Genomic DNA, 26643 nt, shown 5'->3' on the forward strand with positions numbered 1-26643 from the left:
TTGTTTATAATGTAATTTCTGTAATATTTCAGGCAAGAGAAAGACTTGCTGAATTAAGAAAGCACAGGGCTTTGTTATCATATAGAGAAACAAAAGCAAGATGGCGTAATAAAATTAAAAGTAAAAAGTAAGTATTTGAAGCCTTTGAGGTTGAATTTCTGAAACCTGTATTTGTAAGTTAAATGACTCAAATAAATCTTTTTTTTTTCTGCACTAATGTTATTTTTTTTTGCTTAAACATGTAACTTGTGTTGTTGGCAGAAAAAAAATCCCTACCTACCTACCCATCGCTACAAGGCATTTAAGGGTAGAAACATCAACTAAGAATTTTTTAAGGGTGGCCCAAACTAAACATTAATCTTCTATTACCCATAAATATAACTATGCACTAGTTTTATAGTTACACACTATCCATCTGTTTCTAACGTCATGTAGGGGTTGGAGAAGTTCAGTCTCATCCAATATTTTATAGATGTTGACTTTAGATTACTAAAACCTTTTAACAAAAAACAGATCCAATTCCATATATACATTGATATGGAGATTGAACCCTGAAGACAACATATTGATTCATTTTCACTCCAATCTTTATCAGAAATCAACATCTTTGAGTAAAACTAAAAGGGTCTAGTATGTCAAAGGTCAAGGCACATCATGTTTCAGGGGACTAAAACTTGTTAGCAACTAGAACTTAAGTTTTCCATCCATTTAATCACTAAATAACTACAAAATTATGTATTTAAAAATTGGAATCTGGAAAAATAGGGATTGAGCTAATATGCAGAAATATGAGTCGCCTATTTAAAGAAGTTTCTTTTATCATACTCAGGTGTGACATTTAATTTCAAGATCGCTTCAGAATTTCAATAAAAATTTATTTTTCATGCACATCATTACAGATATCATAGAGTATTAAGGAAAGAAAAAATGAAAAATGAGAAGAAATCATTGGATGAATTGGCAAAGACAGATCCAGATGCTTACATGGACAAAGTGACAACTGCAGACAAACAACGGGTAGAGGTGAGAAGAATTCTAATCCAACATCGTTTGTAACGTTTGTTTTGATTGGATAACATCACTTATTTTCATGGCATCAATTCACAATTGAAAATGTATATGCAAAACACTAACACGTCACCAGTGAACTTAATATGCTACCATCTAGTCTCCAATTGATGCTTTCAGAGCTTAAAATATAATACAGTTATCTCCTAAACAGAGTCAGGGGCATAGTTGCCTTTTTTGTTCAAATAATTTGAGTAGAATTTGAACATTATAATAGAAATTGGAAGTAAAATTCAAAAATTATTGTGAGAAATTACTAATTGTGAGTCAAATTTTACTTTGTGTTTTGCAGTTGTAATATTTCATTATGTGGACAGAGTTAAAAAGGAAGTTTCTTTTCAGTATCTAAATTACTGTTGAATCAAGTCCTTGCATAGTTTCAGTCACTTTTTAAAACTTCTTACCACATATATTACATAGATATAAGATGTGGTATGAATGCCAAGAGAGACAACTCTCAATCCAAGTCACATTTTATAAAAGTAAACCATTTTAGGTCAAAGTAAGATCTTCAACAAGTAGCTTTGGCTCACACCAAGCAGCAAGCTATATAGAGCCCATAAAAAGTACAGGTGTAAAACCATTCAAATGGGAAAACCAATGGTCTAATCTATATAAAATAATGAGAAACACATATAAGTCACATCACATACATACCATACATAGTTAAATTTTCCATTTAACTTGTGACCTAATTTGCATATTCCTGTCATGTGATGGAAAAAAATATCTTTTTCTGTGGACACATTATTCTTTCAATTTCAAATATTATGGTAAAATATTGAAAAGTGAAGAAAATAACATTTGAACTATTACTGTACATCTAATCTGACTTTTGAAAAGAAATTTATATTTGAAACATGTCATGTGAAACAAAAATAACAGACTATATCCTGTCAAACTGAATGCATGCTCCGACACTATTCGATTTTGGGAAGTTAAATTATTCTATGACCACATTGTAAGTAAACTGTACCTTCCATATTAATTTATAGTTGACATATTTAACTTATATGATATTATTTTGTTCCATTTTCAGGAAAGGATGAGTTTAAAACACAGAGGAGGAAGTAAATATATGAAGAAAAAAATGATTTATGGAAAGTATGATGACCAGGTGAGTTATCTCCCCATGACAGTTGTCTCTCCAGAACAGTTATCTCCCCAGAACAGTTATCTCCCCATGACTGTTCTATCTATTGTTTAAATTATAGTTTATTATTTACTTTTCACATGAATAATAGAAAAGAGAGCTAATTTCTTGGAAAAAAGAAAAATTATCTCCCTTTAATTTTGTAAATTGACATTATGAGTACAATTATCTCCCCTTATTTTCTATATAATCGTCTGTAGAAATTAAAACAAATTAAGCATAGAAATGTAAATTACATGTACATGTTATTATCAATTGTCATTAACAACCAAAAAAAACCCACAGATTGTCTAACAGACGCAGTTTTAGTTGTTATATATACCTTAAAAATAACCAATTGATAATTTCTAGGTCATCGTTATTACATTCTAGTAATCAGTAATGTTGACAAAAAATGCATATCTGAAACTTGATAAAAGTGCTGTATTAATATTAAAATAATAGTAAAACGTTATATTCCCAAAACAAATAATGTCTTTTATAAAACAAGGATTTTCAACAGTAGACTAAAATAGTATGCATCAGTATGATAAGTTGGATGTTGACATTGTTCTGAATTATTTGATATTTATACCCCCGCTTTGAAAAAAAGGGGGGTACTGTTTTACCTCTGTCCGTCTGTCAGTCAGTCCGTCCCATGAAACTTTCATCACATTTTTCTCACGGAACTACACATCCACCCTTTCTGTAATTTGGTATCAACATTTATATATGTCAGCCATACCGTGTGATGCGTTTTCAGATTCATCATTCATCGACTTCCTATTAACGGAACACTTGTATGATTTTACACATGATAGCCAATGTGAAAATTTTTCGTCACATTTTTCTCAGGAACTACAATACAAGGATTTCTGAAATTTGGTTTCAGGATTTATATAAGTCAGCTATACCGTGTGATGCGTTTTCAGATTCATCACTCGACAACTTCCTGTTTACCAAACACTTGCATATTTTTACACTATTAATGTTATCCACTTGCGGCGGGGTATCATCAGTGAGCAGTAGCTCGCAGTTTCACTTGTTTATTGTGTGACAGTTTTCTACATTTTTTTCATTTAAATGTGGAGGGTATTTAAATTTATGAACTTTCTTTAATAGGTTTCCTAAAGATTTTAACAGCATTAAACTGAAAACATTGCACTTTATGCAAAAATGTTAGCAAGTTTAGTGCTGGTAATTATTGTGTTTGATTTCATGAAAATCTTAATAAAAACATGTTTATATTTTATTCAGAATGCAAGTTATTATTATTGCAATATTTATCCCGTCACATTATTTCTTTTATAAATTTCACAATAATTTGTCAATCTGTCCATGTGCAAATCCTAAAATGCTGGATAGATATAAAACACTATCTGAAGATGTACATGAAAATTTGTTATTCCTGTCCTACGCGTCAAAGGGGAGAAAAATTCCAACTTATTAAAATATTGCTATATGTGGCAATCTTTTATTGAACTAGCAACTCTTCTTAAATTGCTTGATGATGAAACTCAACAAAGATGTTGAGATTACTCACAGTTGAATACATTTTGTGAAACATGCAAAAGGGGAGATAATCTTAGGCATATTTTAAACAATTTAACCCATGAATCACTTTATCAGCATGCCATTTTTTTCACTAAACATTAACTAAATAACAATCAATAAATCTTACAAAACTAACTTTTAAATTAACTGAAATTTTATTGTAGCCTTTCATTTTACTTTTTTGTCATACAAATGAAACATTCTTTTTGTTTTTTTATCAGTTCGTTTGTTCTTTTAGGCTCGTCAAACAGTTCAAGACATGATTCAGAAAAACAAAGAATTGACACAGAAAGCTGAGGTTGTTAGTGATAGCGAATCTGATGCTGTTAGTATGGATTCTGAAGATGAAATGAATATGATAGAAAGTGCTGTGTCAGCATCTGAGAATCCATGGATGAAAGCCTCAAAACCTTCTAAACCATCTGGATATGAAAAGATTGAAGAAGTAAAAAATGAGGACAAAATATTGCTTCCAGTTGAAAGTGAAGATGAAAGTGAAAATAAGATCATGTTATCAAATGTTGTTCAAAAGGTCATTATTGAGGACACAAATAATTTGGAGGAAAACAGTCAAAATGTAGATGTGAACTTCATAGAAATAAAAGGTGATAAAAAGGATGATGATTCAAAAACTGAAACGGCAGATGAAAAGGTACAAGAAACTAAAAATAAAAAAGGAAAGAAAAAAAATGTAAAACAAGTTGAAAAGGTACAAGAAACTGAAGATAAGAAAGGAAAGAAAAGAAAGAAAGAGAAAATTACTAGTAAAAATATTGATGCAATTGATAACATTGATGACTTATTTAAAGATTTTGAATCAAGCAAAGAAGCCCAAAAAGGAAATACCACTAAAAAAAGTATTCATGAAAAAATAATGAAAAGTCAAAGAGAAACTTCAGATTTAAATTCCACAGATGTACCTGTAAGTAAGAAAGACAAAAGAAAAAGAAGAAGAAAGGAAAAACAAAATGAGAGAGAAATAGAAAAACAAAAAAAGATAGATATAGTAAAATCAAAGTTACAAAAAGAAGATGAAAAGGATGAATCTGAGGAAGAAAGTTTTATTTCTGAAAAATTAGATAGAAAAACACAATTTGATGACTTTGAAGGTGACTCCGAAGGTGATATGTCTGATGATGAAATGGGAAAAGACAACAGGAAAGGAAAAAAAAAGAAAGATGATAGTGAAGATGAAAATGATGGAAAGAAGATAGAAGATGTCTATGTTGATCCAAAAAAATTAATGACCTTGGAATCAAAGATAGATAAGTCACAGATGCCAGACATGATAGTTGACGACAATGACATTGATAATGAGGAACAACAAAAACTGGCAATAGCACAAGCCTTTGCTGATGATGATGTCATTGAAGAATTTAGTCAGGAAAAGAAGAAAGTAGAAAACAGAGATAAGCCGAAAGATATTGATTTGACTCTTCCTGGCTGGGGTGAATGGGGAGGAACAGGGGTCAAAGTATCCAAAAAGAAAAAGAAAAGGTAAAATTATTTAAATATTATATATACATAATTAAATGTGGAAACAAATCAAATACATTCACAATTTAAAGGTATCCATTAATAACTAGGGTACAAATACAGGATTTGAATTCAGTTGGGACGACTGATCCAATATGCTTTTCATGCCTTCATTGATACAATTAGAAGGAAAGGTTGGGTTTCCTGTAAAACTATTTGAACAAAATCAAACTTTGAAATGCCCCACATTTTTGTAATCTTCTAATACCATAATAAAAAAAGCATTAACTGACGTTTACACTGTCACTGTACATGTACTAAGGTAATAGTATACAACTACTGTCTTTTGATGAGGTAAATATCTAGTTTTATTGACTTTTGAAAAACTGATATTCACTAAGGTCAACGGCCGAAGTGAATATCAGTTTTTCAAAAGTCAATTAAACCACATATTTACCGAAACAAAAGACAGTATTTGTTTTATTCCATGTTCCTAGATAAATGTATGTAATGGCAATTAATTACCTAAACCAATTGTACATCAAACATTTTCTTTACCAAAATTATGCATGTAAAAGCACGTGACGTTTTGCGCGGTGAATATCCTTTTTCGCAGGTGAATATGCTTATTTATTCAAAATCCCATTCATATAGAAAAACCTACTAAAATTTTATCAATATGGAATAATACTATATATTTGTTGAATATGGCTTATAATCACTTCAAATTTTACCTTTCTATTTTCATTAAATTTCATATTGGTTTCATTGTTAATTGAGAAATAATGAAGCAGTTAACTTGTAAGAAAAAGATGAAAATTGATTTGTTTTACAATATAAATTTCCTTCAGAATTCTGGTTTCCTTAAACATGACATCAGTTCCCAAAGAATAATATGAACAAGTAGAATAAAGAAACAGTCAACCAACCAATGCAAAAGTGAAACACAAATATTTATGAAACATACATTATAAAAAATCATTTTACTGTATAAATATATATGTTATAATTTTATAAACTCTCTATCTTTCTATAGGTGGATTATAAAGGCTCCATCGGCACTCCCTAGAAAAGACAGAAATTTAGGAAATGTTATCATTAGTGAACAGAAAGACAAATCTATAGCTAAATACCAGGTTTGTAGTTTTTATGCCCCATTTAGTATGCCCCATTTATGGGCCTTGTGTTTTCTGGTCTGTGCGTCTGTCCTTCCATCCTTTTGTCTGTCTGTCAGTTCATCCGGTTTCAGGTTAAAGTTATTGGTTGAGGTAGTTTTTGATGAAGTTGAAGCTTGACTTGAAACTTAGTAAAAATATTCCCAATGAAATGATCTTTCTAATTTTAATACCAAATATCACGGTCTTCTGAACATAGAAAATGATAAAGTGGGGCAGTGTACTTGGGACACATTCTTGTTTTATTATCTTTCTTATTATTGTAACATATATATTCAAGATTTATCCAGACTTTAATTTGAAATTTCTGAACTTTTTATTCAAACCACACCTGTAAGATATGATTGAAAAACCGACATTTTGATTTTCAAAATTATTAACATTGAAAACTATAAACAGATAGAGAGATACTACATCTATCAAAATACAGCTAATGTTGGCTGGCAACCTCAATTGTGAAGTCAAGCGAATGTAACATATGTTTTATTGGAATAAGAATAAGGTATTGTTAACAAACTAAAAATTATGATGCAAAATTATATTTTTTATCCAATTAAATTTTGTTTACATTATTTCTTTGCCATGCTTGTGAGGTATTATTTATTCTAGTTTGCTACTGTAACTGTGCATACTTAGGTTAGGGCTATTCCAGAAAAAAATGTAGGGGGGGGTTGGAAGGCAGTTTTTGTCAACACCCACCACCCAGACAATATTAATTGAGAATTATATTGCATTTTAGTGTGAAAAGTTGCTCTGATACCTATCACCCATGTATTATTAGTACAATGTGCCTTCCAACACCCCCATACAATTTTTTCTGGAATAGCCCTTATATGATGTTGTTATATGATGGTAATATTTTTATTACATATTTAGTACTACAGTTAAGATTTGTTAAATATGTATTCATGATTGTAAATGAGATTTCAATATATTATTAAAAGGTTATAGGGATTTAGGGGGATCAAACTGGTTAAGGGTTACTAATGTTTTTATGTAATTTTAATAATTTGGTGTTGATTTAAGTGCTATAATAGTTTATTTTTGAATTAATCAAAACAGTATTTTAGGCTCAAGGGTAATATAGAGCTTTACAAAATGTATAGACAATTGTGTGTTTATTGTTAATCTAAAATGTCTGTTGTTTATTAGTGTTTTCTCATTGATGATTCTCATATGTGATGATTTATTGTTTTTGTCAGTCTATTTTATTTTACATCATATTTAATTGTTGATTGTAGGTCACTGAGTGCTGTTTCTTCATATCAAAATCAATGATTTTTTGATTTTTTTCAGGTCAGTGATCTACCTTTTCCGTATGTTAGTGTGAAGCAGTTTGAACAGAGTATAAGAGCTCCTATAGGAAAGACGTGGAATCCAGAAACAGCCTATAAACAGTTAGTGAAACCGAAGATCGTTACAAAAATTGGAACTATCATAACACCTATAGATAAGGAAGAGACCTTCAAGAAACAAAAGAATAAACGGAAAGCCGACCTTGACTTTATTAAACCTCCAATTGAAGCTAATAAATTTAAATCAAAGAAAAGAAAGAAACAATGAAATGTTTACAAAAAGAATAAAATTATATACATATTATTTTGAGTTCATGAGACATTGTATACATAATATATATTTATACAGTGTAACCTGCCTAATCCAACACCTGGGTATTCCAACATCCTATTGCCTATCCTTGCAGAAATAAAAATCTTAGTATTCTGACAACCTGATTAATCAGATGTTTTTTTCTGGTCCACCAGTGTGTCGTATAACACAGGTTACATTAGTACTATTGTCAATTTATATATTACCAAAATATTAACTTGAAAAGAAAAAATCGTGGAAATTAAACTTCATAGCTGCTCACATAGGTTATGCGATGGCTAGTATTAAAAAGATAAGACATGCATTTTAATCATGACAAAAGATCCCAGCACTTTAATGCAGTATTTGTATCTAAGGCTGAGTGGTGAAAACATAGAAAAACAGCCTAAACCTTACTGCACTGGTATCACTAGCACTGGTTAAGGAGAATTCTTAGCTGACCTTGACATTGCTATATCAGTGTTATGAAGCACACAGTTGGAGGATGGCATTAACAAAAACAGAGACTATAAAGAGCAAAGAAAACTAACAAATACTGTCCTTTAGGAACAAAATGTGGATGATTAAGAAATTGCTGTACAGTTACTTGTCTAATGTTATACTAGAATAAAACCTAAAATGAATAATTGAAATTACCTATTTCAGACAGTACAACAGGCTACACCAACCAACTCTTAAGAGAATAGATTTACATGTACCAACATTAATGGACACTACCACATGGTCCATATAGCCTCACTTGGTACAGATGCAAAATGTGGTTGAGTTAACCAAGTATTATGTGCACTAAAACCTTCCCCTTTCCTATCTAGACCATATGAAGTAAAAGTAGAACACAACTGTACATTGAAAACAGGAGCAAGAAAAGATGGTTATTATTTGCAAATTATAGTTCTAAGATGCTGTCATATTGGTGTGTTGTGTTCTCTTTTCATCTATAGAACAGGAAAAACAAAAATTTCATAAGTGAGATTTGTTTTATAAAACATGTAATTTAAAAAGGACTGACTTCAATCTTAATACATGTGTTCCCCTTTGTTTTATTTCTGGCTCAATGATGATTATGGACTTTGTAACAAGCTTTTTCAATCTCTTGGTATCTCTTGCTTGCTGCCTATCTTCGTCTATCTGTTCACTTATTTATCATGTTATCTGGAACTACTGTTTTTTAAAAACGTTTGAGAATGACCAACCTTAACATTAATCAATGATACTAGATGACCTACACAATGCTAAAATAAAAGATGTTATGATTGGCAATGAGACAAGCTACATGTATATAGATTAATAAAGTAGAAAATTAAGGTCTCGCATATATCTCACTAGCAGATCTTATCTGCTGTTTTAAAAGCAAGATGTAAACAATTACAGATGGTCATCTTATTAATTTGAACAAAGGATATGGGGTCTCCATTAATGAAAAAATATCAGTAAATACACAAAAAACAAAGGAACAGTGCTTTTATAGCTGTTCTTCTGATCTCAAATTTATTGTTAATTCTCTGTTCCTATTTTGTTCTCCTTTCTCTATTAACAGCAGAAACAATAGCCAAAATGTTCATAGACTTAAGGTACTACTTTATTTGGATTGCATGTATACCTGTGCATATAATATTTGTTTGTGTATGGTTTTTTTTTAAAAGATAGGGTCGAAAAAAAAGTGTTACTTATAGGTCCCATTTAGAGGGAGGGATATAAATGTTATATCTATGTCTTTTACTCATAACTCAAGTTATATACTTTTGTTGTGATGCATATTAAAACCATACTAACAGATGCAGGTCAAAGCATGGCAGATATTGGGTGCACTGTGATTCTGGTCTTAGTGGCCTGAAGGTCATCAATATTTATTCTGTCTTTGGTATTGTCTTCAATTCCCTGAATGTTCTGGTGAAAGAGCAATGGTTGTATTGATTTCCTGTGGAAACAAGTCTTGTGAAACATATTGGGACGATAATCAGGTGTGCCTTGTTAACATAGCTTTAAATTAGTAACAATATCGCTATGTTGTTATGAAAGACTTTTTGGAACAACAGTTATTTTGTGACTTTTCACTGTTGTTCAAATGGTGGTAATTTCAACTTTTCCCAAAAAAAATTTAAGCTTTATAGTACTCTATCTGCACTGGACCATTTACATTTTGTGAATCTGTTCTTCTGGTATTGCTTACATTCTAAGTGAGGCCCAACTGCTTGACATTTTACTTTTTTTGGAAGTTGTCTTGACTACAATATTTAGGGAGCTACCATTTGATTTTTATGGGGGGCTAGGATCAAAAATTTTGTCCTGAATTTTTTTTAGTTATAATCTCTGTCCTGCCTTTTTATTTTTCACTCTATCCGGTCCTCTTTTTTTTTATCCTGACTTTTTTTACATAAATTGTCATCCTGACTTTTTTTTGCAAGTGTCTCATCCTGCCTTTTTTTTTTTACCCCAAACTCCTGTCCTGCCTATTCCCCCCCCCCCCCCCCCCCCCCCCCCCCATAAAAATCATATGGTAGCTCCCTTATTCAGAAACTCAATTAATGGTTAATATGTTGAATCCAATGATAGCCTTGAGGTGAACTTTGCGCATTTTTGTTTCTAGGTTTCTTTATTCATGTTTTTTTCTCTCTCTGAATAATGCATACTAGAAAGGTTGGTTTAACGTCTTGTAACATAAGCTTGTGGGTACCTCTTATGGAAATAAAAGATATTCTATTCTATTCTATTCTATTCATAAGCAGACTATTCATCTTTTGTAAAAAAAAAAAAAAAAGTGGACATGAGTTTTTGTAAGGAAACAAATCATTTATTTTTAATCAATTTTATCTCAATAAATTACAATGTTCAGTGAGAATTTAAATTGATGAAACTTTAAGTTTTCCTAAATGGGCCTCATGATCTTCTTGAACTAAAGTGGAATGAAAGGCTCATTCTGATTGGTTGTCGCTATGTCACGTGATGTCAACATTGTGGGAAAGGTGCACATGAAAGAGAAGAAAGTTAGAATGAATGGACTAAGATGTGTCAGGACTGTTCTTCCCTAATGTCATTGATGCAGAGGTAAGACAATAAAGAGATAATTTATAAAGCCTTGTTTTATAAATGTCAACATTTTAATATTTTGTTGATATCGGACAAAATATGCACAAGAACAAATGCCTTTTGAAAAATTAAATAGTCATAAATCTTGACAACGTTGATTTAAATCAAGTTATAATTAAAGGGCATTTAAATATTTTATAATATATGAGTTGAAGCGAAAGTAATTATCACCTAGCATGATACAAAAAGTTAATTTTGTAATGACTAATATATATATAAGAATGTTACAGTTGACAATTTATAAATCCCTTTTAGATATTGTTACATATTGTGTCAAATGCATCAAAAACATATACATGTATGTAGAAAAAGAAAATATACTGAGAATATGTTTTTGATGCATTTCACACAATAATGTGTAACAATTTCTAAAAGGAATATTCATAAATTGTCAACGTATATTCTTTTTCTTTTTTTTCTTCAAAAACCTTTATTTTTTATTTTTTTTGTCTAACTCAGTGGTGATAATTTAAATTGTCATGAAATAATTAATGTACAGTGGTGACAATTTAAATTGTCATGAAACAATTAATGTACATTGGTGATAATTTAAATTGTCATGAAACAATTAATGTACAGTGGTGATAATTTAAATTGTCATGAAACAATTAATGTACACATTAAATTGGGACCTGTTTTTTTTGCCCCTATAGAAATAGTCAAATTAGCTTCTGTTCAAAAGGCAACAAAAAATATTTTATCCCCTTATTTTGCATTTTAAATATTAAAAAATTGGGGGTTTTGTTGAGTACATTTCATTAAAAAGAATATTTATATCTTATCTACTGTACTGATTTAATTGCACATTTACCAGTATTCATGAAGTGACTACAGTGTTTGAATGAAGGAAGGTTTACACAGCATGAAATCTAAAAACATTCATAATGCTCAACTGTTTAAAACATGATTATGCATAGCAAATATCTAAAACCTTAAATAGGTACACAAAGTTGAAGGGGAAAAACTGATTTATGCTGATAACTCACAGGAACAAATTAGGAAATTTAAAATAAACAATAAATTAATTCTGACATTAACTTTTGCTTAAAATGCTGACATAACTTCATTATAGTTTGACCTGGTGCCACTATGACTTAAGGTGCCGATTTGCCAGATACTGAAGTGTCTTGAGTTCCATGAAATATTATCTTAAAGCATCACACTAAGTTGAGAGCAATGAATTTTAGCATGGAGATATTATTTACATTCATGATGTATATTAAAGGTGAATTTAAGGATTGCTTTGGCCTTTGGGGATCAATCACTGTCACAATTTTCTTTACTGTAACATGGGCAGCCAATTTGATTTCAAATGAAGAAATAAGAACAAGTAGCAGGTAATCTCAAATAAAAAAGTTATAAAGATTAACATTTTTAAGGCCAGAAATATATTTTTATATATGTATGTACAAAAATGTTTATTCAGAATTTTCACCTGGAATTTGAAAATTGGAATATAAAGTAGAAGACTATCAAAGACCCAAAGGGAAAACTAAACAATGCCTAAATCATCCTTGGAATAGGTACATGTACACATTGATAACTCCTGGTCCAGTCAAATTGCTTTAATTTTAGTTCGAAGCCATTTACACTGAAGTGCATTTTTAAATAGCTTTCTGGCCTTTGTTAGTTTTGTATTATTTTAATTTTAGTTTCTTGTGTACAATTTGGAAATTAGTATGGCATTCATTATCACTGAACTAGTATATATTTGTTTAGAGGCCAGCTGAAGGAGGCCTCTGGATGCAGGAATTTCTCGCTACATTGAAGACCTGTTGGTGACCTCCTGCTGTTGTTTTTTTCTATGGTCGAGTTGTTGTCTCTTTGACACATTCCATTGACTATACATTATATTATTCTCATCATCATAACAAATTAGAAATTGGCAAGAATATAATTAATGTTGACAACTTTTATAATGAAATGATAACTGATTTAGTGATTAAAGTCTCATGCATCAATCAATTTGAGAGTGGAGACTGACATGTACCTAAAGTAAAATAAAAACATGGTCATCATCCATACAATTCTTTATTTTGATGAATATAAAGTACCAAATGTATATAAATTTATATATAGTTATGAATGAATAAAAAAAGAAAATATCTGTTGTCTAACATATCATGTACATAATGGTGCAATTGCTTGATAAGTCCATGCATTGAAAAATGAAAGAATGATTGTTCATCCTAAGTTGTATTATAATATAACAAAATATGTATGAATTATCTGGCAGTGGTGGTTATCAAAGATACCTTCAGATCGTGTTTGAAAAATTCAACAATAAAATAGAGATATAGTGTATTTAAGATGTTTGTTAAATACTGTAATGACTTTAATAATATATCAGTTGATAACTTTTCAGGTAAAGCATTCCTGCTTTAGTGGTAGAGGATTGAGAATGACATGAATCATCATCTCTGACATACTTAGCATACTATCAGATAAAAGGTATGACTGATAAATCTAAGGCCTTGGTGTTCAGACTCAACGATCATGGACAGGGACCAGAAATTATTCGTCAGATGTTCCTTGAAAGAGGATGGATAGAGTTTGATGAAGTACAACAAGAAGATGAAGATTGGAATATATGGTGGAGGACATCACGTTTCCGTAACTGTGATTACGATTTCCTGCAGTCATGGCAAAGATTAAATCATTACCCAAAGTCTGTTGGCATAACAAAGAAAGATTGTTTGGCGAGGAATTTAAAAAGAATGAAAGGAGTACATGGAACAGGGGTTTATAATTTTAGTCCTATTGCTTTCAACTTGCCAAATGATTATACACGTTATGTTGCAGAGTATGGGAGGTTGAAACAACAACAAAATGATGGGAAGTCCTTACTGTGGATATGTAAACCTGCAGACATGTCCAGAGGAAGGGGAATATTTCTGTTCCGAGACATATCTGAGCTTCAATATGATTGTAATGCAGTTGTACAACGATATATAGCAAAACCAATGCTGATTGGTGGATATAAATTTGACCTCCGCATTTATGTAGCTGTGCCATCATTTCACCCATTGTCCGTTTACATCTATGAAGAAGGTATAGTGAGATTTAGCACAGAAAAATATGATCTTAATACATTAACTAATGTATTTGCTCATCTGACAAACACATCAATAAATAAGCATAGTCCGTCCTATACTACTGACAAGGAGTACATTGGCCCCGGTTGTAAATGGACACTTACACAATTGCGTCATTATTTTCATCAAAACAATATCAATGACAATATCTTATGGATACGAATATTAAATATTATAATATTAACCATACTGATTCAAGCTCCACAAGTGCCAAAATGTACAAACTGTTTTGAACTTTATGGATTTGATGTTCTTATTGATGAGAACCTGAAACCATGGTTACTTGAGGTTAATTTTAGTCCTTCACTTAGTGCTGATTGCCAGGTTGACATGGTCGTCAAAAAACCACTCCTACATGACATTATACAGTTGATGAATTTCAAAGAATCTGATGTTTTGAGAGGGGGAGAGAAATTAAAACGGCAAAGTACTAGGATAAAAGGTAATGAAACAATAGATAGGTATGCTTCTAGCAGTCGATTAAGCCACCATAGTTCAATACAGAGGGGATCATCGTTTCACAAAAACATAAGTAGTCTGAGCAAACAGTCAACTGTAGAGAGAGAATTGGCATCATACATTGAACAGGATTCTGATGAAATTAAAATTAAAGTAAAGGGAGACGAATGTCTAGGACTTCCATTAGTTAACACTAAAGAGGATAGTCGTCCAAACTCCGGTAGTTCTGGTATTTCTAGTTCCCATAGCGATCTGAGACAAGTTCATGAGGAAGTTCATAAACCAATAAAAAATTCTATAAAACGTTCAAAAAGTGCTGATACAAGAATTAGTTATGATGAAACTGTTGGGTCTCGAGAAAAAGTCAAGTTCTATATAGGTCAGAAGAGAATAGACGATAATAACAATGTGTCAAAAAGTACATCTGTAAATAATATCAGGGTTCCTCGTAGTGCTGTCACTCGTGAATCTAGTTCAAGATACCCAAGAATTGATCGTCAGACTACATCATCATCTTTTGCTAAGTCTGAAATATCACATAGACATGAGAAAGGCTCAATAAAAAGTTCAGCCACTTCAGACAGTGCAATTTCCAGTTTTTCTGGATCAAGTGAAAACTCCGACTTGATATCGTTGCCAGTAGAATCGATGAAAGCTACACCAAGACTTTTATCTCAGAGACAGAATGTTGTCCCAGCAGTAGAAGTTTCAGCATCAAATAGTAGTTCATCTGTAACAGAATCTAGTCAAACCATGAAAATCAAGTCACTACGACCTAATGGAAACTCATCAACTTTTCGTAAAATATCCGCTCTTGGTGTAAGTAATGCACCGTCTCAGCTGAATTCAAACAGAAGTCGCAGCAGAATGCAAACAAATATTAGTAATTCTTCTGTATCTAATTATCTACCAAATGTGGGTTATAAGAAATTACAGACCACTACACCTGTTCCAAAAGTGACCATAACACCACGACATGGTAGTATTCCACGAAATATTCCTAGAAATCCTGTAGCAAAATACTATGGTAATAATAATGGAAGAAATTCTTCACAAGCTAACATTAATCTTACACGATCACAATTGTTTGTGTCTAATTCTCCAACGCAATCACAGACAATTAGGTCATCACTACAAAGTAACAGTCGAGACTTGGGTCAACGGAATACCAACAATTCTCGTTTGAGTATAAGGAGAGATTCACTCCACAGTAAGCATCCTGTCAGGCCAAGAATGAAGGGCCCAGCACCTATAGTTGGGGACTTCTTTCTAGGATTTCCTTTTAGTGAAATTTCATTAAAAGCAGCAAACACAACACTAGATGCTCATGTTGTAGTAAAAGAGACTCAAAGACTTCTGAAGGAAGCATTAGTAAAAGTAGATAAAATATCAGGTGATATTAAAGTGGGTGGACATCTCCCTTATGGTGCCTCTGAATGGGAAAGGAGACTTTGGGGACCAGTCAAACCTCAAGAAGAGAACAGTTGACGAAGGGGTAAGTTTACACTTTATTTTAGGGGATTTTTTTTCATGTCTCTTTATTAAAATACCAATATACAATTCTATATACATGTAGTTAAGATAGCAATAATTGATTCATAGCTAGCTTTATTAGATGTTTTCAGTTGTGCACATTTTTTTCTCTCAATATTATGAGATAATTCTGTACATATATCTAATTATAAACATAGGTCATGAAAATATCAAAGTTATACGTATACATATTTTAAAATTTAAGATCATGACATACAGTTTGGAGTATATGAGTTTTCTTATAATTAGTGTACATGTTCCATCTTAAATTCCACTTGAAGACCAAAGGACTGTTTAAATCATTCCTCTTGAAATTGGTATATTTTATATATTCAGATTGAAAATATTTTAAAAAAAATTGGGGGAATTCCAGGAATAAATTTTTTGTCAAGTTTAAATTTATTTAGTACATGTGTAGTACTGATATTTTGTTATGTAACTTTTTATTCAGCTAGCTACATGTAGGTTGATAGATGGATTGATTTTACCATAGAAACTTATGCCAGAACAGACAAATGTTAAACTAGAAGCTTACATTATGAAAAAAACAAGATTAAAATTGAAGTGTACAATTTTTAAATAATATTGATTGTATTACTTTAGTATCAGATTGACTTGGTAGTTGGTAGTTTTTTCTCTAAAACTTCACAAATTTGTCAAAAGTGCTTAACAGTAGTTGTTAGAGTGAACTGGAGTTCTTATTTGTTGCAGTGGCGGATCCAGGGGTATCCAACCACTATACCCCCCCTTTTTTTGGGACGATTAAAGCATTTGAATTATTGAGTAGGGACATATAGTTGGAACCCCTCCTTTTAAAATGGCTGTTCAATCCGCCTCTGTGTTGGGGTATTGCTTTAACCTTGAAACAATTTCATAAACCAATTTATTTATCTGTTGCATGTTAAAGATCAATCAGTCTAATTGGCAGATATAATTTTAATATGACAGGTTGTAGTCAGTACAAAGCAGATAATTTTGTTAGAGAAATAATATGTTTCATGTTCAGTACCATTAAATCATCAATATTTTATCTGAACAAACAAATTATATTGTAATTGTCAGTGCAGTTCATGTCAATCTCAACATTAAAAAAAGTATAAAGAATATTGATTGTGAAGAATCACGATAAAGGCTAAAAATGGCTTTAGTGTCTAAGATTTTATGATAGACATATCAAAGAATGGTTTGTATTTTCAACACATTTACACTTGATTAAAAAATAGGTTTAGAAAAGATTTTATAGCAATGTAATGGGTTCACTTAAGAAATTCTTTTAAACACCCCTATTTTTTTCTTTTTAATTTATATTTTAAACTTAAAGATCAACATGATCAATTTGAATATATAACTAAACTAATTCTTTACAAACTGTATGATATAATCACTAAAATTTCACTTTATCATCACGATCATATAAACACAAAAATGTCATTTAAATAAAATAATTCAAAAGAGAAATATTATGTAACTATTGATTTAATCTTAATAAGATCTTCTCCTCATTAGCTCTGATTCACTGATTCATGTACACATGAATAAAATAAGATTAAGGGTATATTTATTGAACATTGAAATAGAAACCCAACAACACAACTATTTAAAATCCAAAAAGGGGGTTTGGGTTGGGACTGGTGTGTTTTCATCTGAAGATATTCAACAGAGACACATGCATTGATTTCACCCCCCCCCCCCCCCCAACCACAACACAGTTAATAGCTGTAGATCAGAATGAACCAACTGTGTGTCTGACCTAAAATTTTCAATTCCATTTTAATCCAACATATTTATGATTATCCGTAAGTATATAAGTTTTAAGCAATATATGTTAAAGGTTAAGTCCTAATTTTGGTAATAATATTAACTAAGGCTAATGCAACCAGCTTATGTTATTCATCTTCATGTAATAATTACAGGCACAGATCAAACATTTTGAAAAGGGTATTCAAACTTTTGGATACACTGAAATGTTAACGTAATTAAAACAAAGGGGGGGGGTACCAACCTCTTGACACCATGGAATGTTCACTTAATAAAATAAAAGGGGAGATACCAACCTCTGGACACCATGAAATATTCCCATAATTAAAAAGTAAAAGGGGAGGGGTGATACCAACTTCTGGACACCATGAAATATTCACATAATAAAAAAAGGGGGGTACCAACCTCTGGACACCATTATTCACATACATGTAATAAAAAAGGGGGGTACCAACCTCTGGACACCATGATTCACAAAAGGGGGATACCAACCTCTGGACACCATGATTCACATACAACTAAATAAAAAAGGGGGATACCAACCTCTGGACACCATGATTCACATACATGTAATAAAAAAGGGGGGTACCAACCTCTGGACACCATGATTCACATACATGTAATAAAAAAGGGGGATACCAACCTCTGGACACCATGATTCACATCCATGTAATAAAAAAGGGGGGTACCAACCTCTGGACACCATGATTCACATACATGTAATAAAAAAGGGGGATACCAACCTCTGGACACCATTATTCACATACATGTAATAAAAAAAGGGGGGATACCAACCTCTGGACACCATGATTCACATACATGTAATAAAAAAGGGGGATACCAACCTCTGGACACTATGATTCACATACATGTAATAAAAAAGGGGAATACCAACCTCTGGACACCATTATTCACATACATGTAATAAAAAAGGGGGATACCAACCTCTGGACACCATTATTCACATACATGTAATAAAAAAGGGGGTACCAACCTCTGGACACCATGATTCACATACATGTAATAAAAAAGGGGGATACCAACCTCTGGACACCATTATTCACATACATGTAATAAAAAAGGGGGATACCAACCTCTGGACACCATTATTCACATACATGTAATAAAAAAGGGGGGTACCAACCTCTGGACACCATAATTCATATCCATGTAATAAAAAAGGGGGGTACCAACCTCTGGACACCATTATTCACATACATGTAATAAAAAAGGGGGGTACCAACCTCTGGACACCATGATTCATATCCATGTAATAAAAAAGGGGGTACCAACCTCTGGACACCATGATTCACATACATGTAATAAAAAAGGGGGTACCAACCTCTGGACACCATGATTCACATACATGTAATAAAAAAGGGGGTACCAACCTCTGGACACCATTATTCACATACATGTTATAAAAAAGGGGGGTACCAACCTCTGGACACCATGAAATATAGGATACTATAAAAGCTTGAAAGTCTTTGATTGAGAACAAGTTAAGAATATGAGACTTGCCATACGTTCAAAAATTTAATGGTTCATTTTCATAGATATAGGAAGATGTGGTGTGAGTGCCAATAAGACAACTCTCTATCCAAATAACAATTTAAAAATTAAACCATTATAGGTTAAAGTACGGCCTTCAACACGGAGCCTTGGCTCACACCGAACAACAAGCTATAAAGGGCCCCAAAATTACTAGTGTAAAACCATTCAAACGGGAAAACCAACGGTCTAATCTATATAAACAAAACGAGAAACGAGAAACACGTATAAATTACATAAACAAACGACAACTACTGTACATCAGATTCCTGACTAAGGACAGGTGCAGTTCATTTATGTAATACTAATAAACTCATGCGTCTGTGCACCCTCTAGGGTTTTGTAATTTCAAAGACAGTTCACAGATCACCTGATCATGGGTTTTAATTCAGTATGTCATTGATTATAAATCTACCATGTCATTAACTATCTGACAGTTATTGTCATACTTGGACGAATTTAAATAGACCATGTTTGTAGCCATGTGGTCTCCTATTGTCTTTTTGATACATCTAAGTTTTTGAATATTTTGTGTTTGGCATCCAGATAATATGTGTTTGAAGTTTGAAATTATGAATGATAATATTTTATGTCTATATTGACTTTTAAGTAAATATAAAGTTGTCATTATTTTGAAGTTGCATTAATACTTCTTAATCCTGTAATCAGCCAACTAATGGAAAAATGACAGCTATTGATATCCGCCAAGTCTCAGACAAGTTCAAAAATCAGCGCTTTGCTGTTTTGCAATTATTTTTCAGGAGTTATACCCCTTGATAGATGATTTAAATTGAAAATTGCATTTTAAGTTCTCTCAAGCTGATATACATTCTTTAACTTTTAGGAAGTTTATATCAAAGTTTAAAACAGCCCTGTTTAATTATTTTTATTGGAGTAATTGCCCTTAGAAATATTTTAATATTATGAAAAAGATTGCATTAAATTGTAGTTTACTTTTTTCTTGTTAGATTTTAAGAATATTAAACACTTAACAGTATTATCCATGGTGTCTAACTCTTGGAAAGGTTCTTACATTGTAGATCAGTGCTGTTGGCTATTTTTACAGGAATTATGTCCCTTTGAAATATTAAACAAAATTGCATAATTGTAAGCCCACATTTTATATGAAAATTATATCAAAGCTATATCAGGTAGGTCTTAGATAAGTTTAAAAACAGTATTGATCAACTATTTTTACAAGAGATGTACCCCTTGGAAAGAATGATTATATGGAAAATTGCATTGTAAGCAATATTTTTTTTGTTTTTGGTATTTATGAAACAATTTAAAAGAACCTTGAAAAATACATTAAAGGTATTGCACTTGGACAGATAGAATACTGTAAATTCAGAAATTATTGTGTGCATTTATATTATTATTGCGATTTTGTTATTTTAGATTACAATGCAATTTTAATTTTTGCGAAATTGAGAAAAATCCTGTTAAATTCAAATAAAAAATTTCAAAATGCTAGTTTAATTATTGCGATTATAACCCTGTCGCATTTTTCGCAATGATAAAAACTTCACAATCATTTCTGAATTTACAGTATGTGCATGGCTGTCATATATTGGAATACTGTTCTTTTATCTGTATTTAAATAACAAAATAAAAAAAATAAAAATCTGTGTTATGATTGCCAATGAGACAACTTGCCATCCTATGGTCATGGTACAGCCTTCACAATGAGCAAAATCCATATGACATACATGTAGCAAGCTTCAAAAGGCTGTGGAATGACAAATGGGGAAACAATTCAAAATGTAATGGATATACAGCAACAAACAAAAACCACATAATTGCAGACTACTGAGCCCTATCTCAGGCCTGGCATTACAGAATGTTATTGGCTTTAACACATTTGTGGGCACCTTGCTGCAGAACTATAACTCTAATGGTTTTTATATTTTGGATTTTTGTGGATCCTGAATTGCCAAAAAAATATAAATGACCAAAGAGCTATGTTTCTGCAGCTAGTCAGGGAGCCAAAACCTCCCCTAACCTAGGACAGCGATGAAACATCACAAATTAAGAACAAACTTAAAATATCAGCTGAAATGTGCTTGACTCATCAGATTGATACATAACACATAAAAAACTGACATGAACACTAAAGACACAAAAACAGATCTGAGAGTACTTGAAGTTTCTGAAAGCTCTGTAAAACTTATGTTAAAACCATGTATCTTTGACCCCTATATATATATATATTTATCTTTATACCTAAGACTTTGGGTATGTTTTGGACAGTGATTTTGAAGTTGTCATTATTTAAAACTGGCCATGGACAGTTCGATTATTTGATTCATCTTCCATGAAAAGAACAATCTCCATTGGTCAATATATCTTAGGATTGGCAGAGGTAATGATTATCTGAGCTAAACTTGACTATTTACTTTTGAGTTATATTGCAAAAAAAAACTGATCTAGCTAGCTACCGGTATAGGTTGTAGTTGGCATTGAACATTTTGATAACACTCCTGAAATAATCAGAAATACAAAGAATAATGCAACAATTTAGATATATCCAAAGTTTTTTAATATTACAATTAAACTGCTTTATTTTGCAAGCAGATTATAAAGTATGTGAGGCGTTTTCATAACGTTTGCCCTATTTTTTTCCTTTTTGGTTAAAATCTGAAAACTATAAAAAAAAAGATTTGAAGATAATTTTTCTATTTTTTTCCATCAAAATACTCAGTCTTAAATAAAATACTATCTCTGCCAACACTATAAAAAAAATCCTGTCAACTTTAAAAAGAATCGACAGTAATTTGATGTATCTCTTTGTGTATCTCGCTGAACAATTAAGTTAAATGATAGGCATTTCATTAACAAAATTAATATATAGGCTACTTTAAATATATCATAATATCGTCTGTCAAAAGAAACAAAAGGCTTTACACTAATCATAAATATAATAAGGCTGATTGTATTGTTCATATAAGTGTTGTGTTCCAGTTATTAAAAAGTTTACTTTTTGTATTACTGTCCTAGTTTTAGGACAAGTAATAGAAGTATAATAATCACCTGTTTGTTCAGGCGATCGAACTTTAATACTGAATGTTCAAGTAGCATGATATTAAAAAGTAGAATCTTATTAAAAAATTTAATCAGCTTAAATTAAATACATCACTTCAGAGTGGTAAATGCATTACTCTATGTTCATGAAATATTGTTATGTAAAATGTTAGAAAATCCACATGTTCTAAATATTAAACTGACAGGTTAATCTATTTTGTCTTTGAGTTCTAGAATGCATTGTCAATAGCAGAAACAGTTTCAATGTTGTTTTTGAGTAACAAATTAAATTTTCTGTCTGGAGCACATTTTCAAATCATTATGAAGTATAACTATTCCAAGTAAGGGTGAAGGTTGGTGCTTGTTTAAACATTTAAACCTGCTGCATTTGTTTGCACCAGTTCTTAGTCAGGAACCTGTTGTTCAGTGGTTGTTGTTTGTTGATGTTGTTCATAAGTGTTTCTTGTTTTTTTATATTGATTTGACTGTTGGCTTTCCTGTTTGAATTGTTTTACGCTAGTCATTTTCAGCCTTTTGTAGCTTGCTGTTATGTGTAAGCCAAGACTCTATGTTGAAGACTGTACTTTGACCTATAATAGGTTTCTTTTAACAAATTGTGACTTGGATGGAGAGTTGTCTCATTGGCTCTCATACCACCTCTTCTTATTTCTACATATATGTATAAAGTAAAATTTTGCCTGTTTTTTTGGGGTGGCTTGTGATAAATTTTTGGAGCATCTTTATCATACGATTACCTCATGCTTTCTAAAGCTTGCAATATTATTGATATGGCCATGTGTCTATCTGTCCATTTTCCGTACTTTTGAACTTCCTATTTTATTCCTTTGTCAAATGATTTGGAGAGTTTATTTCTTATATAGGGATAACATGGACCTTGTCTGAACTTTTCAAAATTTTAAACATTAGGTGAGTGTTGATGGGGTTTGGGGTGGTAAGCTTTGGCACATCTCATTTCTATAGAGATTATTTAAAACCAAATAACTGCAGCTTAAAACAATGTTTATCAAATCAATTTCATTATAGATGAATAGCAGACATTTTAAATTTGTAAAGAACTGAAATTCAGGGCATTCAGTCAAATAATTACTAAGATTTACTTCTTTGAAATTGAGTTTTTCATTCTGGACAGTGGCTGAAAATTGTTGTCTGATTTTTGTTCCTTTGCAGTTAGTGCCGAAATTTTGTCCAAGTTTTAAAAAATATTATATTTGTTTTAAAAATATAAGTTACCGGCATATTTCTTCCATTTCAGCCATCCTTTGAAGTTTTTACACCTCAAAATCATGAAACTGCTAAATCGTGTCCCTGGCAAATATGGGCACTCCTCTCTACAAAACCTAGATTCTGATTTGCTTTTTACCATTTTAGTTATAGATAAGAACTGCCGCCTTTGATTGTTTGTCCTTGAATTGTAATAGCCTTGTAGATTTTTCTGGCAGGCTCACAGTTTGAAATTTGTACTCCAACTATTTCAAATATATATGAAGTTATAGTTTTGTGTTGCAACTGTAATTTGTATTTATATATTTCATTAGATGCAATTTATTCTGGAAATTATATTCCCAATAGTATACATTTAAATGAAATATGATATTAAAATCTTACATACCAAATTAAAATGACATGGCTAAAATTTGACTGTCATTAATTTATTCCCTCAAATAGAACTTCAGGTATGGTGACATGAGAATGTACGGAAAAAATCACTTTGAAGAATTAGTTATTATTTGCAAATGATTTTTTGATGATTAAATAGAATTTGATGAGGGTCTTTGAAGATTAAGTGGTGCACAAGTTCACACAATGTTTGATATATATACATGAATTACCATAAATTAGACACATGTCTTTTCACGTATCAACTGAATCATGTTTATATCTAAAAATTACAGTTGAAATTTAAAAATGTACTTCCACCTATGATAACTCAGTACACAAAGGCCAGGCAAACAGTGATTCAAACAAAATCTTCTCTGACTGAAGTTACTGTAAACCAACTTATTTTTTAGTGAGGTACATAATATCAGTAATATATTATATAAGCTAGCTAGTAGTTGTCACTGCTTCTAATTGTTAGTTGATTAAGTATCTAATTATACAGAGATCATGGATAATCTACAGAATTCAATATTTAATAAGGAACAACCTTGGAACTAAGGAAAACGCATGTGAATTTCCCCGATGCATTAATGGGTAGCAACGTCCAGGTATATCAGTTAGAAACACTCAGGGGCTATGGGTTTTGTAACAACGTGCGTTAACCAACCAAAATCCTAGAAATATACTAAGCCGGGGATAAGATATTTTTACTGATACTTGGAATTTAATATGTACCATAATATATATATAGAATCTGCCATGTAAATATAATATTTTCTCTTTTCAGACAATTCTTAGGTACACATGACCCATGACAATGTCATTAAAAGTGACAGAAGAAAGCAATATTGTTTCAGTCAGCTGCAAGATGTGTTATTATAAGTCATGAGTTGTTGGCATTGTCCTGATTGGCCAATCACTGACCATAACCACACCCACAGCAGATGAATTTGGTGGAAACTACAGAGGATAAGCTTGGTCATCAGTACCCTGACTTCTTAATTTTAACATTCTTTTAGAACAGTTTTGATGATACATTTTGCTTACTATGTGAAAAAGTCCATATTGTTTTCTTTTTAAAATACCTCTCAAAAGTATTATGACTTAAAAGCCTTGGGTTTTTCATTTTTTCTATAGAAAACTCATATATTTTATCTTAAAAGCTCTTAAAATCTTTTTTAAAAGTTTGATGAACTGTAAAAAATATTCAAGTGCTGTTTGAGTAATTTACTAAAAATGGCCATAAATGGCTAAGTGTCAGCAGTTTATTGACAAATTGTGACAATGCCAGCTAAATAAAAATGTTTAAGAGTGGAGCATAAAGGATTTTTATGGAGGTTGGTGTTTCATGTTTGGTATAGGTATAAATCAATACAGGTGTTCAAAGGTATACTCTGTCATTTAAATGTTTTAAAGTACATCCAATTGTCACAAGAAAGAGAAATATTTTCTTTTTAGTATATTCTAATATCACCATGTGTCATGCTGCTTAAATAAATGTATAAATTTGTGAATGTTTTCTGGTTTATGTATATCATACAAAAAATTATTGACGATTTAAAGTTTTACTGTTTAATAATTAACAAATCCCCATACCAAATCAGCCTCAGTATTGAGATTAAGTAGGGATTATAGTCTGATTAGTTTTATATTGATAAATCCCAGAACAACACGCACAGTAACTATTTTATAGTAACTCATTGTACAAAGTGGGTCTCATTGGATTCTAAGCATGACGCGGGATTGCCGATTTTTATGTAAGCGTGATAATGAAAATCAAATTATAAATTCTGTCTAAAAATAGAAATCTATGTATCCTAAAGGATATTTTCGCCCTCAGCTCTGTAGTGCCAAAAGGATAATTTCGGTTAGAGGTCTAGGGTGCCAAAAGGATAATTTCGACTCGAGGTGGAGGGTCCCAAAAGGATAATTATTTCGGTACAAAAGTGTTAAACAGGTGTTTTTTGTAGATATTTTTTTCAAATATTCATATGACATAGGTAAATAATTGAATTTGGATGACATAGGATCCTCAAAAAGATTTTTTGTTTAAAACAATGAATTTCATTGGATATGATTGAAATGGACAGAAAACAAATTCTATTGATGTGTGTGTCACTGCTGTTTGCATTTTCATTATCAAAACTAGCTTGTCTTTCATATAATATCAGCTATAAACATGTAGAGTCATCATATGTATATACATTGTTTATTTATATATTTATGTAGCTTTAATTGCAATAGGGCCATGATGTACTATAGCTTTATCAATGACATTTATGTAACAAAATTGTACAGTTTCCTTATCTGGTATCAGTTATTACTATTTTTTATATACATTGTATAGTGAAACCTGTCTTAACCAAATCTTGAAATAACTGAAAACCTGTTTAAACAAAACATGATCTGAAGCCCAGTATCAAATTGTATGCATTGTGAACATGATGATACAGAAAATCTACTAAAACCAAACGAAATATGCCAATATTTTTTTATATAAATAAGG

The 26643-nt window shown here is 31.4% G+C and overlaps 2 protein-coding genes across 3 annotated transcripts in view; both read left to right on the forward strand.

Annotated features, from left to right (window-relative positions):
• LOC134688266 (U3 small nucleolar RNA-associated protein 14 homolog A-like) overlaps positions 1 to 8004 on the forward strand; it is a 31852-nt gene extending 23848 nt beyond the window's left edge. For both annotated transcript variants that reach the window (XM_063548802.1, XM_063548803.1), the window contains exons 9-14: positions 33 to 127; positions 900 to 1023; positions 2108 to 2185; positions 3993 to 5251; positions 6267 to 6366; positions 7702 to 8004. In XM_063548802.1, coding sequence (XP_063404872.1) covers positions 33 to 127; positions 900 to 1023; positions 2108 to 2185; positions 3993 to 5251; positions 6267 to 6366; positions 7702 to 7968 — 1923 coding nt within the window. In that variant the 3' untranslated portion in view covers positions 7969 to 8004. The remainder of the gene's footprint in view (positions 1 to 32; positions 128 to 899; positions 1024 to 2107; positions 2186 to 3992; positions 5252 to 6266; positions 6367 to 7701) is intronic.
• Positions 8005 to 10957: 2953 nt separating this feature from the next.
• LOC134688265 (tubulin polyglutamylase TTLL7-like) lies at positions 10958 to 25188 on the forward strand. The gene is made up of 3 exons (XM_063548800.1): positions 10958 to 11058; positions 13466 to 16149; positions 24925 to 25188. The coding sequence occupies exon 2, from the start codon at positions 13554 to 13556 to the stop codon at positions 16140 to 16142; it is 2589 nt and encodes an 862-aa protein (XP_063404870.1). The 5' UTR covers positions 10958 to 11058; positions 13466 to 13553; the 3' UTR covers positions 16143 to 16149; positions 24925 to 25188.
• The last annotated feature ends 1455 nt before the right edge of the window (positions 25189 to 26643 follow it).

This window comes from Mytilus trossulus, chromosome 10 (assembly GCF_036588685.1).
Source record: "Mytilus trossulus isolate FHL-02 chromosome 10, PNRI_Mtr1.1.1.hap1, whole genome shotgun sequence".
Classification (NCBI taxonomy): domain Eukaryota; kingdom Metazoa; phylum Mollusca; class Bivalvia; order Mytilida; family Mytilidae; genus Mytilus; species Mytilus trossulus.